The sequence below is a fragment of the Arvicola amphibius genome, chromosome 4, assembly GCF_903992535.2.
Source record: "Arvicola amphibius chromosome 4, mArvAmp1.2, whole genome shotgun sequence".
Taxonomy (NCBI): Eukaryota; Metazoa; Chordata; class Mammalia; order Rodentia; family Cricetidae; genus Arvicola; species Arvicola amphibius.
In genome coordinates this window covers 19,315,691-19,334,471 of record NC_052050.1, presented here as the reverse complement: position 1 = coordinate 19,334,471, position 18,781 = coordinate 19,315,691, and the positions used below count along the sequence as shown (strand labels likewise).

Sequence of the window (18,781 nt, the reverse complement as noted above, 5' to 3'; positions counted from 1 at the left end):
TGTCCTCGTCACCTCGTGTGTTACAATATTAGTTCCACTCAAGTCCTGCCCTTCCTACCTTCCTGGCATCCCCACACCTACACATTCCTGACACACAGCCATGCTCGGAATGGCCTCAAGAGCCTAAATAAGAACAGCCAGGGAAAGCCCCAGTTTCCCATGGGACTTCCCAACATCCACAGCATTCCTTCCTTCCTGGCATACGCCAGATCCATACCTTCCTCAGTGGGCTGAGAAGTTCCCTCTTCTGCCACTCCTTCTCATAGTGTCCAGGACTCAGCTCAACCAGAAAGGGACGGGAAAATCAGAGCCCAACTCTGGGTCATTGGGAATCCCACAGTGGAGCTAAAGATCCCAGGATCCTCAAGCTAGGGACAAGTGGAGGTGCCCATTGTGCACGGGGCAGTGGCAGGGTGGCTAGACAGACACTCTTCTGTCAAGAGAGGCCGCCAGTCACCAGCAGTGGAGGCAGAAATTGTCTCCTCATCCCTTCCTTAAGCAGGAAGAGCAGAGTGTGTCTGGCCCTCTTGAACTGATTTACCCTTAGGTGCCCACCGTAGCTGTCTCTATTCAGCCACCAGGTCAAGACCCAGAATAGCGCCCGGGCATCCTGCCAAAAGGTTGGGCCTCCGCCCCCTCACGCAACACTCATTCATCTAGGTGCCACCCACTGTGCTGGGTGCTGGGTGTTGGCAGCCAACAAGACAGCACAGGGAGCAAAAGCTGCCCCCAAATAAGAATTCCCAGGACTTGCTGCTACAAGGGACAGAGAGGCAGCAACTTGGAAGAGTTATTTCTCCAGTCCCTTGGGCTGGGGAAACCAGAAACACCATCCAAGAAAGCACCCTTGGAAACCAGCTTTTCAGTCTTAGGTTTTTGCATCTTGTCTGGAGGCTGCTCAAGAAATCGGAAGAAGAGGGTGTAAGAAGGGACAAGGGACAGAAGGGAAACACCAGGATTCTGGGCCCTCATGGCCATGTTTATCTAGGGTGGATTTTTTTTTTCTTAACCCAAAGGTTAAAGTGTTTCTATTTGAAATGTCTATTTACATTCCAGAGTCCAAAAAAAAAAAAAACAGCCAAGCTCCAGGCCTATATCTGTCCCCAGCAGCGTCACAGACACAGCATCAGAGCTGCTCAGGGGGAACATTCTCAGCCCTCTCCCTGAGCTGCCTGGGTGACTCACACCTCCCTCCTGCCAGCAGGGACTGTGCCATGGCTCAGAAGGCAGGTTGGGGATCTGGAGAGAGGGATTGGCTGGGGTATACTCAGGGACAGAAAGAACATGGTCCTAAACTTTCAGGATTTCTGGGGTCCAATTCAAAGACAAGTAAATAAGAGGGAACTTGGGGTCATCTGGTAGCTCAATGCAGAATGGGTGGACAATTAGTGGCTACCCTAGGTGATGCTCTACAGACATTCCTTCACCTCCCAGCAGCCCACCTTAAATTAACACCTACAGGCCCAGGTTTGGGCGCTGAGGACAGGGGCTGTAGCTCAATCAGCCCTGGGCAAGAACCAGCCTTTGGAGCACCATCCCAGAGGCCTGGTGGGCACACTGCTGGGCTGGTCTCCACAACTATGCCCTAGAAGAGGAGACTAAGTGGACATCCCTACCCCATGTCCAGGCAGACAGCAAATCATGTCCCAAGGAGTTTCCGAATCTTCTCAAAACATCCTGACATTTCCCAAACCTTCTGCAACCTTATCCCTGGATAGCTGAGAGCCAAATCATCCAAATCACAGGTACCCAGAGAGGCATACAGCTCCCACCTTCTAATTGGACCCTTCAGATCCACACCCACATATCCAGAGTCAAGGGCTCTAACACTCAGACACATATATTCTCTCTCTCACACAAGTACCAAGCCAGTCAATGCCAGGAGGGGCCAAGCGGGCATGGGTCCAGCAGGTCCCTCCCTGGAGGAAGCATCTTGTGGTGCCAGCCTGGTGGGGAGGCTGTACCAGAAGGGCCTGATGCTGCCAACAGGTTCCTGGGAGTGAAAGAAGGAGTGGCCAGCTCTGGGGTGACTCCACCTCCCACCAAGGATCAAAAAAGTTTCCCCAGAGAAGGTGGCAGGGCTAGGAATCCCCAAGCTTACGTTAGGGCATCTTCAAGCACACCTGAGTCAAAGTACTACTTTTCTGTCCTCAGGAACTGGACGAGACAGGAGGGAGCTAGGAACTACGGCAGCCACAATCCTTCAACATCCCAACTGCTAGTCTCTGCTCTATCCTATCCCATTGAGCCTCCTCCTTAAAGGTCCAATCGCAGAAGTCTCCTGACCAAAAACTTGCCAAAGTCACTGTACCCTGACCAGGTCAAACCAAGCCACAAAAGCCAGGACATTTCTGATTCCTATAGGTACCCCCAGGTGCATGCTTCTTCTGCTGCTCAATTGTGGGGAGCAGACAGCCTGAACATAGGTCACTGACCCACTTCCTCCCCTCTGACCATAATGCCAACTAGGCCAGAATCCTCTAGGAAGCCCCAGCCCCTCACAGCTGAGCTGATCTGGCTGGAGGCGAAGGCACCGGAGGGACGCAGCAGAGGTGGCTAGGAGGCAGGGTGAAAAGGAGGGGAGAAACTGCCCTATAAGCACAGCTCTTCCAATCCATGAACTCTCAAGAAAGTCTGAAGCAAGACCCCAGTGGAGCAAGACTCATGGTAAGATCCTCAATCCAGGTAGACGGATGCCCGAGAGCTGAGGACAGGTGGGGACACAGAGCCACTTACCTGCCACAGGGATGCTGTGCAGAGGAGTCCGTGGCAGGATTTCCAAGGATGGTTCCCGGCCTGACATGCCATCTGCTGAGAAACAGGACTCGGTCTCATAGATGGTTTGCAGCATCTCCACGAGCCCCTGTGCCTTGGGCACCAGCAGCATGCCAGGGAGGGGCCGCCCGAGGCGGAAGCCGGTGAGGGGAAGGTGGTCAGCCGGGCCAGCTGGCTGCTCAAGGACTCCCTCAGGCCACTGCCGCTGGGACCCACAAGGCAAGGAGGCGCCTCATCCGGCCTGGGCGCTCTGGAGGCAGCAGAGGCAGGGAGGCTAATGAGGCTGTAGGCGGGCTCTCTACTACAGGGGAATGGACCAAGGCCCGTCCAAAGGTTCCAGGAGTTGGGCTATGGCTGGGTGCTCAGGGGACAGGAAGGGGAGCTCAGTGGGCAGGCAGGCTCTCTGTGTTCCCTCCCAGCGCCACCGGTGACAGCTCTGGGCCTGGCTCCCTGCTCCTCCTCCCCGAATGAGCCGCCGGCAGCTGGCAGGAGACTGAAATAGCAGTTGGGGGAGGGCCCTGTCTATAAATAGGTGGAGCATGCTCAGGGAGCCGCCGGCTGGCTGCCAGGAGCCCAGGCCTGGCGGAGGCCCCATGGGGGGGAGGCGCGTTCCACCCCAGGAGGAAGCGCCAGTCAAGGGGGAGGGGGGACTGGGGTGGCCTGCACTCAGGGCCAAGGCCACAGACCTGGGTGGCCAGTGGCTGGACTGGTGAAGGGTGCAGGCAGGGAACCCAGCATCTGGGATCAGCTCTGGTTACTGCTGTGGGCAAACAATGGACCGGACACCAAGAAGCCAGCCTGGATCTGCTACTGTCCCCCTTTCTGTGCAGAGCAAGGAAAGGAATCAAAAAGACTAGGGAGAGGTGACAGACAACCAACCACCTGGTCTAACCTCACACCTCCTCCTAACAGCCTGTGGAGTTTGTTTAACTGCTGCCTTCCCACAGAGCTGGGAGATGCCTCCCTACACTCTTACTATCAGGGGGACCCTAAATAGCAGGAGGGTGGCAGCTCTCTCCCACCCATTCTAGAGTGCCACCTCTGGTAGTCCGTTGGGCTTTCTGGGCTTCCATTCAGAGAGCCGAGAGACTCTCTGGGCAGGCCTTGCTCAGCCCTGGCAGGGGGCTGGACAGCACCTGCCCATTCTCAGCTCAATCAATGTTTTCCTGGCAGGGTACCCAGTGCCCGTTCTGAGGGCATCACAAACACCATTGCCTTCAAGCTAACAATGACTTCCAGAAAGAGGCCAAGATGGGGGAAACTGAGGTACAGCAAGATGAAAGTCACTCCAGTCATAGAGATGCTCCCATGAGAGGGATGGTGTTCTGAGGTTCTGACCACCATACCTGACAGGCAAAGGCATACACAAGTCTGCCCCAGGGACAAGGATCTCCAGAGCCCAAATAGGAAGCCTTGGGGTTGGAGGCCTTCCAGTTAGTCATAAAACTGTTAGCATCCTGGCCTGGTGGAGTAGCCCCAGCTCTTTGGGCCTTCGTGAGCCATGGAGCCACTGTGCCAAAGTTGGTGCCACCTGCCAGCACTCCCCGCTGCTGACCTGCCCCTTCTCCCCAGGTTGTGCCTCCTACTGACTTGGCCCCCTGACCTCACTGGAACCTTTTAATAGACTGGTTATTCCTGGGTCTATATCCTCCTCCCCTTGTCTGACGTCACAGTTGCTATTTTGGACCCCTCTTGGCCCCTCCTTGCCCCCCACTCCAGGCACGGAGCCAGGGACACCTGTCCTCTCTCTGGACTGGATGACCTCACCCTACTGTCAGGAGCCTGGGAGAAGCTGTCTAACCAAGGACACGGTGGCTGTGGCTCCCAAGCTTCTGCCAGGATAGCAAGGGCCTCCTCCCTCAGGTAGGAAGATCATAGATGAGGATGGTAGAGGCAAGCTTTCCCAAGCAGGGTGAGAGGCAGATGCTGCTGGGGACAGGGTTTGGTTCCCAGAGGTAGACCAGGAACCAAACTGGGAGGGGTCTGATGCTACAGCCAAGGCAGATTCTAGAAGAAAAGGCAGTAGAGCTGAGCAACCCAGGTGCTTGGCGCTGGAAGACATCGCCTGTGGACCACCCGTTCCCCAACTGCATCCTGGCCAACTAGGTCCTCTCAAGAACAGGAGGGAAGACCAGGGTTTCCTCCAAGAAAGCCACAGGCAGCAGACACAAGGGAGCCCAGAAAGCCAGGGGCAGCAGCCCCTCCCAGCCGGCACTCCACCCACCCACGCTGGGAACAACCAGAAGGGCTGGCTAGCCCTGTCCTGGCTCCCTCTACCTGCCCCAGGCACAGGAGAGAAGCAGGGAGTCCTGCTCAAGGGAGGTCAGCAGCCATGACAACCTGAGAGCAAGGCCCTCAGACTCTAGATTAGCCTGATGTCAAAAATCAAAGAGGACTCCCTTTCTTCTTCCTTCTGGAGGCAGGGTCTCACTCAGTAGCCGAGGCTAGCCTCAAACTCACACCGATCCTCCTGACTCAGCCTTAACCCCTGCCGGGACTCCAGGTTTAATCTATTGAACCTGGTAACAAGGATTCTCTTCTTTACCACATGTGGGCTCAGGGACAACAGTCAGCACCACCGTGACTTCTGTTAGGAAGAGAAATGTCTTCAATGCAATACCCAAAATCCTCCAAGGAAACATGAGACAGGTCTAGCGGGAGGGAAGACAGGCATCTTTCTTCTTCCAAGATGGAGACAATGTAACAAAGTCTTCCTAATAGTTAACCTCAACCTTCATTGCTACAATGCCCCTCTTTCTGCTTACATCTCCATTCCTATCTCCAGCTCCGAAGTCCTAGCCCACAAATCTCACCAAGTACTCAACTAAAGATGTGGTCCATGAAACATATCCAAGCCGAGTTTGGGCTATAGAACCAGCTCTATCCTCCCCAACAGCACTACCTCCACCCCCTCCCTCTAAGGCTACACTATGGTCTCCAAATCCTCTAAAGCTGGGGCAGAGGGGAGAGCCCAATGCTACCTTCTTGGGCTCTTCCAGCTCACTCCCTTGGCCCAAAAGCTGGCATGGAGCCCTGACTGAATAGGCAGAGAAGTACTGCTTCGTGCAGTCCAAAAGCCTAAGGCTGGCCCTGAGACATGTCCCGGAAACATCAACCCTGCCTACTACCCTCTAGTTTTATCCTTTGAGCCCAGTCATGCTGGGACCTGTCATTATGGCCTAGGAACTACCGTGAGCCAGGTCCATGGTTAGGTACTGGAAGAATCTTCTCATTTAAAACCAACTGCAAGAAAAATGTGGATATCTGCTTTGGCATCTACTGCCCCTCTGGGTTGATCCTGTCTCCTCTCACCATCCAGTCCTAAGCCTTCAATACCTCTGGGTATTGAAGCAAGGCAGACAAAGAAAGAACAGATTCCAACCTGTCAAGGCACCTCAGGAGAGAAGGGAGACCAAGGGTCTTTTCCCCAGACCTCTGCCCAGGCCAGCACTGACCCACTTTCTCCTTCTGGCTGGCTGGCTGCCCTCCCAGGGGCTCAGAAGCAGAGCCTGAGGCAGGGAGACAGGACGCCAAGGTTTCTGGCTCCACCCCACACCCATGCCCCAGTTTCTCTGGTCACCCCAAAGGGAGGGGGCAGCCGCCCTCCCTCCTGGGAAAGGGAAGGAGAGAAAGTGTAGAGGGTGCGAGGAGGTGCTGGGCAGACAGGTGTTATCGTGAGGCTCATCTCCCTCCCACGCTGGGCATCGGGAACCTGGATGCCTCCTCCAGGGCCCCACCAACAAACACCCAGACAGGATCACATGGCAGGCCACATTCTTGTCCCTCTCTGAGCAATGGCACTGAGAACAGGGTATGGCCAGGGCAGTCGAGGTCCTAGGTCCCAGGGAAGCTCCTTCAAGCCAGTGAGGCCAAATCAGACTGCTACGGATTCGATCAGTCTTTAACCCCATGGAAGAGAATGTATAGACAGCACTGGGTCCAGAAAAATAAAGAATGCCTGACCACAAAAAGAAAAGGTGGGGGGGAGGAAGGAAAGCTGGGCAGCGATGGCGCACGCCTTTAATCCCAGCACTCAAAGGCAGAGGCAGGAGATCTCTGTGAGTTCAAGACTAGTCTGATCTACAGAGTGAGTTTTGGGACAGCCAGGACTACACAGAGAAACACTACCTAAAAAAAGAAAAAGGAGAGAATGCCTCAGCCTTTGCACCCTCCTCTGCCAAAAAAGAAAGGTAGAAAGGTAGACAGGAGCAGAGCGGCCTCTTCTGGGAAGCAGAATCCTCAGATGAACAGAGAGGTAGATGAGGTCAAGCGTTGGCATGCAGCCCAGCCCAGGAGTATACAAATTGAGTGCCCACTGCCTGAAGTGGTGGGCCCAGAAGCAGATCACTTAATCTCCACCTGCTACCCCTCAGCAGTAACTTGCATGCTGACTTACAGGCTGGGATGACAGGGATGGACTATTTCCTGGCTTCTTGCTCTGTTCCACCACAGTCCAGCCTCGTTGGTGATGCCAAGCAAGGACTTGTCAAACCAAAAGTTCTTATGGTGAGAGAAAGCAGAGGACAGAGAGAAAGCAAACTGCTGTACCCTACCCTGCATCTGACTGCCCTAGGGAGAGGAGAGCAAGTAAGGCCAGGCTGTAGGGAGCGATGGGTCACACTCATCACTCCTTCCTGTCTGCTGCCTGTCCTGGGGCTCCAAATCTCTCTTTCTTGGGGGGGGGGGGGACTTCTGCAAGATGTCCACAGGGAACTGGACACCTAGGGGCTCTGGTTACAAATTGGGGTTTCACTTTATTTCTGTGGAATTCCAAGGCATGTATTCTCAGCTTCTGCCAGCCTCTGGGCATCAGCAGCCCCAATCCAGATGCCAGTTGAACTCAGAGAACAGATACTGAGCCCCTCAAAGAGGAAAAGCTGTGCACAGACTGGCTGTCTCCGTGGCAGAGGGCAGCTGGAGCCCACTAGAGTAGCCAGCCCCGGAACTGTAGGAAAAACTATGGGAAGGGCCACAGCAGTTTACCTCTTGCCGTAAGCGAAGACCCCTGTTTTGATGCCTCTCACCGGTCCTAAAAAGAAGTTCTATATTCTGTGTGTCCCCCCCTTCTCTCCCTCCCTCCCATACATGGAAAAGACAGCATCTCCCCCTGCTGGGGGCAGCTGGAAAGCCAGCCAGGAGGCATGTCACCAAGAATGCCTATCCTGCCAGAGCTGGTGCACACCTGCCAGCTCTGGGAGGATGGCAGGAGGAGAACCTGGACCATCAGTGTCTAGAATACAGCCTGGTAAATATCTCACCCTGAGTGGATTACGATAACCTTCCACTGCTAGAGAACAAAACCCTACTTACTGCTAAGAAATGTCCTTCCCGAGCCACCAACAGATGTCCCCGGGCAGCTTCTGTGCCCCTGGTCAAGGGTCAGCTCGCAACCCCCATGTGAAGCAGATATGAAAGTGGCTCAGAGAAAGGAAGCAAGCAGCATTATTGCCAGTCACGCCTGACGTGCAAAGAGCAGAACTGAGGGACCGGTGAACAGTCATCGGGCCTCTTCCATCCCTCTCACCATCCAGCCCAAAAGGATGAGACAGGAAGCCAGAGCTCTAGAGCCTGCCTGGTGCAACTCCTAGGAGCTGAACAAAGGCAAGAACAGGTTGACCCCAGGAGGAACCACAAACACAGAAAGAAGGTGGTTAGAGATCGAATCTGGGGTAGGATTCCTCCCTTCTTCTTACAGTTCGGTTTTTATCCAATGCCCTTAACTTCCCTTAACTTCTAAGAGGGAAAATATTCATCTATCCATGCTTGCAGAAAACGATACAGGGACAGGGTGTGCTGGGAAGGACTGAAGCTGGACAGGATAGATGCAGGACTTGTCACACTGCAGGAAGAGATAGCTGAGGACAAAAGGCAGCTACTACTCTGACCACACTAACCTGTAACCTCCTGGGAAACTCTGGAGGGTCCAGCTCAAGACATCTGGATATATCCTCATGGGCACATGTCCGGACACACCCAAACATAAAGCTACCTAGAGTCCCACCCATAGACTATTCCTGGAAGCACTGAGCAGGGTCCCAACAGAGAGGAAAGGGAGCCATGAGAAGAGGGTGATCTATTTTGCACTCAGCAGAAGGCCAAGACTTCCCCACAATGTATACCCAAGCCTAAGGCATAAGGCCCTGAAAGGCTCCACCAGAAAAAAGGTATGGAACAAGAGACACTCCAGCAAGGGAAAAAGCCACCACCACAAGAAGTAGCATGAACATTCAGCTGGATCCAGGGAAATGCTTCTAACACTGTCCCAGGCTACCCAGAGAGATTCACATCACCATCTCAGGTACCCAAAGCTCTCATGTTGAAGGCAGGCATGGGGGCAGAGAGAGACCCAGGCCCTTCCAGAGCCCAGAGCCATCGATTCCCAGGTCTGCCTCACAGTTGGCCTCTGGCCTTTTTTTATTTTTTTGTGAGTTCTCCACTCTTGACCCCTTCAATCCTTGACAGCTCAGACACTGGCAGTCAGCTAGCCTGGGCAGGAAACCCACACAGCCCATTGTATCCAAAACTGCCCCAGGAGGCTCCTCTCCAACCTCACAGCTCTTACCAGACTTGTTGGGAGAGTTCATGCCGGCTCTGGGCCTGCAGGAAGCTGGCGTTGGGGGCTGGGACGGGAGGGGGTGGAGCTGCGGTGATGTCAAGAGAGACAGACGATAACAGACAGACGGACGGACGGGACAGGAGCCCGGGCCGCAATGCCTCTAATGCCCATCCAAGGCCATCCTTCGGGGTGAGGCAGTCAGGCACTCAGAACGGCATCCCTGGGGAGAGACGGAGCAGGGTTAGCAGTCCCTAACTCGGGACTCTGAGAGCCAAGGGAGACCTTGGAGCGGTCAGCTTGTACCTGGGAAGAAAGGGAGGGCCACCTGACCAGGGCACACAGGAAAAACAGAACTGGACTAGACTCTTATTTCTTGTCTTCCTAATTGATACCCAAGGGACAGGAAATGGCCACATCAATCTCTGCAGGCATCATAGTCCAGTGCCAGGTGTGGAGCCCTTACAGACTCCGGAAGGTGCCTAAGTCACCAATAATGTATAGGAAGATTCTGGCCACAATTTGTGGCAATGGGAAAGAATGAGATGACCTGGGATCCCTCACAGAAGCTCAGGGAGAGAGCTACTGGGTACCTTGGCATATGCCTTTAGTCCCAGAACTTGGGAGGATCAGAAGTTCAAGGTTAAACTTGACTACGTAAACTTAATACTAGCCAGGGCTACTGGAGATCCTACCTCCAAAAAACACCAGGCAGGGCCAGTGAGCAGGCTCAGCAGGTAAAGGTGCTTGCTGCCAAGCCTGATGACCAGAGTTCAATCCTACCCACATGGTAGAAGGAAAGAATCAACTCATAAAAGTTGTCCTCTGACCGCCATGTATTCATTGTGCCATCTACGCACCCACACATACACATCTACACATTACAAATAAATGTAATTAAAAAATATTAATAAGCTGGGTGGTGGTGGTGTACACCTTTAATCCCAGCAGAGGCAGGTGGATCTCTGAGTTTGATGCCAGCCTGGTCTACAGAGCTAGTTCACAAAGAAACCCTGTCTCAAAACAACAACAACAACAACAATAAGAGTAATAGTAATAATAAAATGTTTAAAATTCAGCTGGGTGGTAGTGGTGCACGCCTTTAATCCCAGCACTCGAGAGGGAGAGGCAGGCAGATCTCTGTGAGTTCGAGGCCAGTCTGGTCTACAGAACTAGTTCTAAGACAGCCAAGGCTACACAAAGAAACCCTTTCTTCAAAAACAAAAACAAACAAACAAACAAACAATTTTTTAAGTACAGGAAGGAACTGACACCCAGACCAGCAGTTCTGGGACTCTCAGGCCAGGCATCTTCTCCATGTGTTCAAAGCCTTTGCCACCCATCTCTGGAAATAAAACATACTTTCTTGTCTTCCCAACACCAGAATGAGTCAGGGCACAAGAGTGTGTCTTATGAACTGGGAAAGTCAAACAGGCCCAGCACTCGCTGTACATGTGCTAAAGTTTCTGGGCCCCAACCCAGGGCTTTGTGTATTGCTTGGGTTGTGCTCTGTGGAAGCAACCATGAAATCCAGCCTGTGTACTGCCTGTCAAACAATGACCTTACATGTACTGACTATCCCAGAACAAGGGACACCTTTTCCCAGTTTAGACAAAGGCACCAAAAGGCCCAGAGGTAACCAAAGTCAACGGAGTAATGGAGAATGGAGTAAAGAGCCATGAGTCCACACCCTAGCCCCATAGTTAATCTTCAAGCCTTAGACACTAGGCAGCACCCACCTGGACCAATCCCTAAACAGCCCTCAATGAACCCAGACATGATCTCATTCATTTGCTTCCAAAAGAAGCCAGGCTCTCCAATGCCCTATGAGAGCAAGTGTCAGGAAGCGACCAGAGCTGCCAACCTTAAAGCCCTAACTCTGCTCCCCAACCCCAAGCAGGCAATCAGCTCTATCTCCCAGACAGCCTCTCCTCCTGCCAGTATTAAATCTCTATAAACCCTCCATCCTCATCAAAGATTCCCAAGGGTAAGGTCCAGTTGGAGCCTAGAAGCCCCCAACCTTCTTTGACAGGGCCACAAGAATGCAGGCAAAGACGCAGGGCTCCTGGGCCCACTGCTCCCTGCTGTTTGGGACTCTGTGGCTACAGAAAGGTATATTCGGATCAGGATTCAGGACTGAAAGATGGAAGGTGAAGACAGAAGAACCTGCACAGCTCTGGGACCAAGTTCAGGAATGCAGCAGGTGGGGCTGCTGGTATCCTGGCAGGGCCCGCGTGGGCAGGCCAGCTCAGCCCGAGCCCACACCAGGGCTGGCGCCCAGTCCCGCTCACACCCTTTCCCGTGGGTTGAGGAGCACAGGTTCAGAAATTCCCACGAATGGCAGTAGCCTAAGTAGCACAGCCCATCTATTTAGTGAGAGAAACCTCCAAGGCAGGACACTCAAGAGGAATAGCTCCCTAGGGGCCCATTACTGGTGACGCTCAGCCCTTAACCCCCTCATCCTCACCTAGCACCACTGTGGAAGGAGACAACCCCTTGGACTCACACAGTGGGCTCAGGGTGGACTTATGTTCTATTGCTCCTCACAGCGTGGGACCCAGGGGCCCTATCCACCTGCAAAGGGCATCACCCCAGTTCACAGGTCTTCCAAGTGAACAAGAACCACCAGCATGACTTCCTGGGAAACAAAGAAGCCTTCGCAGCCCGATCAGGACAGGCCTAGCTAGCTTCTTGTCTAGGGCGAGGGAAGAGCGGACAGCCTGAGCCCTTCGTGCCTCTTCAGAAGAGATGTGGCCCACTAATGTCACATGAAGGTCTCTGTAGGTAGTTGGGGGCCAGGAGCTCTGTCCCCACCACAGGGACAACAACCCAGTGTACGCCTCCAGCACCCCCAAGGTCCTGCTCCCCTCTCAACTCTGTCCTTTTTCTTGACTAGTCCAGGGTCTGAACCTACCTTGTACTCCATCCAGGGTACTGGGGCAAGGAAGAGTGCAGGGAAGGGCAGAACCTCCACTTACAGGCTCTGCTGAGGTGAAGAAGGCAGAAACCCTAGGGAGGCAACCCTACTTCAGTCACTCGCAATAAAAACTCCAGCGTAAGGTGGGAGGTCGAGCACACAGGAAAAGGTGACCAGAGCCGTGCAATGTCCTGAGGGCCACAAGTTCACTACACCTTCCTACAGAGATCCTGTCCCTCAAACAGCTCCTTCCAAATTCCCCTCCACAATCACCATGCCTCCCACTCCCGATGCGCCAACTCTGAGCTTGAGAGAGGCTTGAACTCCCAACCCAGGGCCACTCTCAGGTCAGGGGCCACACCCTACGTCATAGAGAACAGGGCCCAGCAGTTTGAAACACAGCCTCTGCATCCAAGACAGGCTTCACTTATCCCAACCCTCACTGCCTGGCAAAGCTCAAAGCCCAGCCGTATCCCACCCAAAGGCACCAGCAGTTTCTCATCTCAGCTCCTCCAACTCCAGCCACGGTAGACAACTACCCCCAGCCTCCTCCCAAAGCTTCCACTGCCCTGGGCCTCCCACCTCCCAAGATGAGCCAACAGAAGTCCAGGAGGATGGAAGCCATGCAGGCCCCAAACTAGAAAAAGGAGGAAGGCAACAAGGGAGGGAAAAAAGACACCAGGCTGACAAATTCATTTTTGCAATCGGCCCATTTCTGTTTGTCTGCTCAGACGCAGCTCCAGGCATCTGCACAAGCCAGATGGAGGAGGCTGCTATTTCTAGAAAAAAAAAAAAAAAAAAGAGGGGGAAGGGAGGAGACAGAGGGCATTAGACAGGGTCTGTTTGCCCTAAAACCTCAGACAGAATGATGATACCCCCGCCCCAGCACTACCAGACAGGGCTCCCATTCAAGAAAGGGCTGAGGCTGGGGCTGGGGTGAGGTGGGCAGGGGGAGAAGAAAGGGAGAGAAAGTTTAATTAGCCAAAGTCAGCTACAATAGGCCCCTCACGGGCTGCATCAGGTTTTCATTCATGAGCTAGCAACATGCTCCAAAGTGCCAAGAATTGCCGCCCCCCCCCCCCGCACTGTCTCTTTCTCACACCACCCCCAACAGGAGTGAGTCCTCTAGCAGGCTGGCTGAGCCTGATGCTGTGTTCCAGACATCCCTCCTCAAAGGGATGTGAGTAGGAAGAATTCATTATTAAAGAGCAGCTGGTACTTCAGCTCCTAAGGCTGACCCCCCTCCTCTGCCATACGGAAACAACAATGGCCCCCCATCCCCAAGCTCCCATATCTAAGCACACCGCTAAGATATCACCCCTAAGAAACGGAAAGCAGAGCTCTTATCTCTGCAGAGACTTGGGGTGGGAGGTGCATGTGACACCGTTACCCCCTCTCCAGATTTCATGTTCCTTGGAGGACACACTGAGGAAGAGGAGGGGCTGGCCCAGACCAGTCATTTTCTACATGCCTGCCCCCCTCCCCGGAACGTGCATCTGGGACCTCTTTGGCCCCCAGTGTGTCAAGACATGCTAGGAGCCTACTCCTTTAATTCAGCTATTCTTATCTCTGACAAGACCTAGTCCAGATCCAAGTCTAAGTGGAAGGAAGGAGAGAGAAGGTTTACGAAAGAAGGAGGAAGCAAACCAAGTTCTCCCCGAGCTTTGTTGTTCAAGGAGAGAAAGGAAAGGAAAGGAAAAGAAAGGAAAGGAAAGGAAAGGAAAGGAAAGGAAAGGAAAGGAAAGGAAAGGAAAGGAAAGGAAAGGGAAGGGAAGATTGGAAGGAAAAAGCAGGCAGCCCCCAACATGGCTCATCCATAGACCCATCTCAACACCCTGCATGGGCTCCTGGCTCCCAGTGTTATCGGGCTTCAGAAACTGAGGCGCCTTCCTGCCTACAACCTTAGCACCAAAGTGGAGAGCCAACAGGACCCAAAGTCCTCAATCTCCCACCCCCTGCTTTCTTTTGTTCCTAGGATCTGGCTCTATCGTCCTCTCCCACTGAACCCTAAACCCCTCTTTTCATTCCTATCCCCAAGATCCAAAGCTAATCCCAGGTCCCAGAAGCACAGTGGTCACTGTCAAAGAGCTGAGTCCCTTCCGCACACCCCAAAATCAACTGCAGCCTCTACCCTTCCTCTTCAGGAACAAAGCTCATCTTAAAAGGGCCAAACGCAGGGACATCAAGTGGTCACCTTCTCCCCGAAATGAAGCACACCCTACTCTCCGCCCCCAGCTCCTAGATTAATTACTTATCACCCAGCCAGTTCTCATCTTCCTGAGGGCCTCGGGGATGGGTGGGGTGGGGAAGCCGACTCCCCCAAGTTAACAAGGCACTATTAGAACCCCTGCCCCATGAGAAACAAACCCAAGATGAAAACTGGGTAGGGGGGAGGGATCTACTCTAGCCAAGGAAGATGACAATTCATCTCCCAGCTTTTTCCTGAGCTCAAGGGTGTCAGACAGAAGAGGGTGGTAATAAACGCAGTAACGCCTCACAGGCGAGGGGGTGAGAATAATGGCACAGAGAAGTAAGGTGGGCCCCGCAGTCCCCTTTCACCTGCATGGACGTCAAGGGCATAAAATCAAGCGTATATTCTTAGCCACTTGGAGAAGCACGGTGGGTGGGCTGCGCCCTTCACCCCAAAGTAACAAGAATGGGGTGTCCAGTGAAAAGAGCGTCTGCTCAGAAACCAGGTGCAAGGCTCAAATCGCTGTTGCAACGGATTATGAACTGCCAGGGAGGAGACAAATCAGACATTCCCCGCTGGTCTGCGGGCCATTTGGGGGCGCGGGGTGCGGGAAGATCGGCCCCTCCCTTACCTGCAGAGGAGCCCTGCAAGGGAGGGGTGGGGAGAGGCGCGCGCGGCGAGTCAGAGGCGACGCTCCCCGGCCCCGCGACACCCCCTGGGGGTGCGGGCTGGCTCGGCGCGCGCGCCTGGAGGAAGGACAGGGGCGCAGGGAGCCCGCAGGCAGCGACGGCGGGAGGACCGAGCGCGGCTGGGCGTCCTGGGGCCACGGGAGGTAAGGTCCCGGCGGATGCGGCGCGCTCACCCGCTGCGGCTCGAGCTCCGGCTTCGCGGGCGGCGGCGGCAGCAGCGGCGGCAGCAGCAGCGGCAGCGCCTCCTCGACGGCTCCTCCATCTTTGCGGCGGCTCCTCCGGCTCCGCTCGCCGCCGCCACCAACAACAACATTCAGAGACGTCACTCCCGTCACGTGATCCGACCCCGCGCTAAAAATAGACCCAGACCCCCCCTTCAGCCACGAACCCCTCCCCTCCCAGTTGGCCCTCCCCCCAGATGGGCGGGGCCAATAGCGCCACCGTGACAGCTCCTTAAAGGGCCGGTACTCAACCCAAGGTTAGGCTGGGGCGGAGGTGGCCAAGAAGGGACCCGACCTCTACACCAAGTAATGAAATGAGTGTAACCCGGATCCCGGCTGCTGCAGGACCTGGATGTGTGGATCTATGATTTTGTTCTCTGCGCTTTGTCGACTTCCTTTACAAACAGTGGATGGTGCAATCTTTGCTAGCCTGAGCTGTTCCCTAACACGCCCTTCCCCTGCTAGGGGGAGGGTATGGAGTTGGACAGGGGTGGAATCCTAGGGGCTGCCAGGGAAGTGGAAGACCCTGCAGGGGCAGCGAGGCTGGAAGCTTAGCTTGAACAGGTCTCTAGCCCACCATGCCTAAACCGCAGCAACGCTGCATCTTGATGAAGAAACTCTTGGAGAAAGCCAGCATTGGTTGTTAACTGTCTCTGGCCTTCAAAGGAGCAAACCAAGAACCTAAAAGACTGCTGGTCTCCAACTTTGGTGCCATCCTCAGTACATGCCAATAGGACATGGCTGTGTTTTTAAACCTACAGAGTTTTTCAATGACCTAGCAATTCCCCTAGCAAAAATGTATTGTCAGGAAATATTGCATAGAAAGAGATTGTTTATAATAATGTGAACTGTTAGAAACAATCTAAATATCAGGTAAGTATCTGCAAATAAACTAAGAGACGTCCAGTCAGCGAACTATCATCCAGATACTAAAAATTATATGTAAAGCCAGCAATTAATCTGCTTATCTGAACATGTTTCTGCAAAAATTTAGAAAGAGCTGGCAATAGTGTTGTCAAGTAATGAGCCTTAAGGACAAGTGACTGTCCTTATGATCCCTAAAAACAGCCTGGAGCATATCTTAGAAGTAGAACATGTGGTTAGCATATGAGGCCTGTGTTCAATACACAGCTATAAAAACAAGACAACATAGTTACACTGACATGTTCACACACACACATATACACACACATTCTAAAGCAGAGGGTGCAGGTGAATGCCTATAGTCTCTGCCCTTGCTAGGCAGAGGCAAGAGGATCTCTGCAAGTTCAAGGCCAGCCTGGTCTACTTAGCAAGTTCCAGGACAAACAGAGCTTCCTAGAGAGAACTTATCTCAAAAAGCCAAATGAGAGAGAGATAAAGATACCAAGACCATCCTCTACTATAGTGAATTTGAATTCAGTACCAGCCTGAGCTTCACGAGATCCTTTTTCAAAAATAAAAAGATATATGGGGGAGGGATCAAAGCAAGACCCCACAAGAATATTGATTTGTTTCAATAGTACCAGTAGTATATGCAAAAGCAAACTAAATTCATAGATCTGAGTCGATATGCATATAAAACCTTAGGAAAAAAATCAACCAAATGTTTACTTTCTTTGTGGTCTTTTTCTGTACCCCTGAAATCTGAAACCACCATGTATTAAAGTAAAAGACATGCATAAAAAAAAAAAACTTGTAATAGCTGAGTGGTGGAGGCACATGCTTTTAATCCCAGCACTCAGGGGGTAAAGGCAGGTGAATCTCCTGGAGTTCGAAACCAGCCTGGTCTATAAAGAGAATTCCAGGACAGCCAGGGATACACAGAGAAACCCTGTTTTGAGAAACAAAAACAAAAAACCCTGTAATAAATGGTAAAGGATTTTCCTATAAAGCATGTCATGAATGTCCCACGCCCATATATCTCCATCCCCACACTTGGTCCTTAGCCAAAGGGCACCTTACCTGAAATGCCGTAACTGCCTCCTGGCAACGACTACCCTTCCTGCGTCCCTCTCGCCTCCTCCAAAGAGACAATTTATAATGCAAATCTACTGAAGAGCAGTTTTGAAAACAATTCTGATTTTGTCACTTAAACTTGTCACCAGTCCAGGAATGTGTACAACTCGCCAGAGAAACTTGCTCAGAGATGTTCATTCTTGGGCACCCCCACCCCCAGTGCTTGTTGTTCAGAACGGGAAAGAGGCCCAGAAATCTTCATATTTAATACAAACCCAGGAGATTTTGCCACAGCTGGTCCTCTCCTGGATCTTGGAAAACTACCAGCCCAAAGCTTGAGCAGGACACGATCCCTGCCTCCCCAGCCTCCCGCATAAGCTTACCTTTCCCTAGTCTAGCTCTGTACCCTTCTCTCCCGTTCTTGAAGAATGTGCCCCTTGCTCTTCCCGGCCTTTACACAAACTTTTTTTTCCTTCCATTTTTGATTTCTGGAATGCCCCTCCTCCCTTCTCTTTGCCTCCAATGCATCTGCCAGAATTCAATTAAATATTACTTCCCGAAAGAGGCCATTCTCTGTCTTTTAATTTAAACTAGATCCCCTTGTTATATATGCTTTCACTGACTCTGATAATAATTTATAACCATGTAACATTATCTTTAGTGTTATTGGTTCATTGTCTGTCTTCTTCTCTAATATAAGTTCTTTGTGGGGCGGGTGCTAAGTATGAAACCAGGACCTTACACATACTAAGCACAACTTCTGCTACTGAGCTCCCCCCCCTCCGAGCACTAAGGAAACGAGGGTCTTGAACACAGAATCTGCACATCTGCAACGGTGTTGGAGAGACTTGATGGACTCTGACGACTGATATGGATGAGGGTTAAGAGAGTAAACAAGGTAGTGTCCTAAGACTGGACCATGGACTCTGAGCAGAAAGGCCACTCCAGTGTAGACATCCCACATGGCTTTGAGTCAGGGGTCCTCTAGCCTTCTTCCTGTAAACCAAACCCATTGCGCTGGCTTATATTATATCAACTTGACCACAAGCTAGAGTCATTGGAAAGGAAGAAGCCTCAACTGGGAATATGCCACCATAAGATCAGCTGCAGGCAAGCCTGTAAGATATTTTCTTAATCAGTGATCCAGGTGGAAGGGCCAAACCCTTGTAGGTGGTGCCAATTCAGGCCTGGGCGTCTTGGTTTCTATAAGAAAACTGACTAAGTCATGGAGAGCAAGCCAGCACTCCTCACAAAGCCTCCTTGGATTATCAGCTCCTGCCTTCAGGCTCCTGCCCTGCTTGAGTTCCTCCTGACTTCCTTCAATGGAGGAACAATGATGTGGAAGCGTAAATCAAATAAAAAGCCCTTTCCTCCTCAAGTTGCATTGTTTGTGGTGCTTCATCATAACAATAGAGACCCACAACCGCAGTGGCTTTAATCCCAGCACTCGGTGAGTTCAAGGCCAGCCTGGTCTACAAAGACAGGCTCCAAAGCTAC

The 18,781-nt window shown here is 52.6% G+C and overlaps 1 protein-coding gene and 1 non-coding gene across 7 annotated transcripts in view; one reads left to right on the top strand and one right to left on the bottom strand.

The window, feature by feature from the left end:
* The window catches only part of Hdac5 (histone deacetylase 5), a 34,902-nt gene extending 19,452 nt beyond the window's left edge, over positions 1 to 15,450 (bottom strand). Inside the window, exons 1-3 of one of the 6 annotated variants that reach the window (XM_038325053.1) lie at positions 15,299 to 15,450; positions 9,338 to 9,551; positions 2,737 to 2,811 (exon numbers count right to left, since the gene is read on the bottom strand). In XM_038325053.1, the coding sequence (XP_038180981.1) occupies positions 2,737 to 2,811; positions 9,338 to 9,359 (97 nt within the window). In that variant the 5' untranslated portion in view covers positions 9,360 to 9,551; positions 15,299 to 15,450. Of the gene's footprint in view, positions 1 to 1,864; positions 1,970 to 2,736; positions 3,280 to 9,337; positions 9,552 to 15,298 lie in introns of those variants that run through there. The other 5 variants (XM_038325054.1, XM_038325055.1, XM_038325052.1 and 2 more) reach the window with 5 other exon arrangements.
* Positions 15,451 to 16,291: 841 nt separating this feature from the next.
* LOC119813849 lies at positions 16,292 to 16,423 on the top strand. The gene has a single exon (XR_005285294.1). It is a non-coding gene; the product is annotated as a small nucleolar RNA SNORA33 (small nucleolar RNA).
* Positions 16,424 to 18,781: the final 2,358 nt, after the last annotated feature.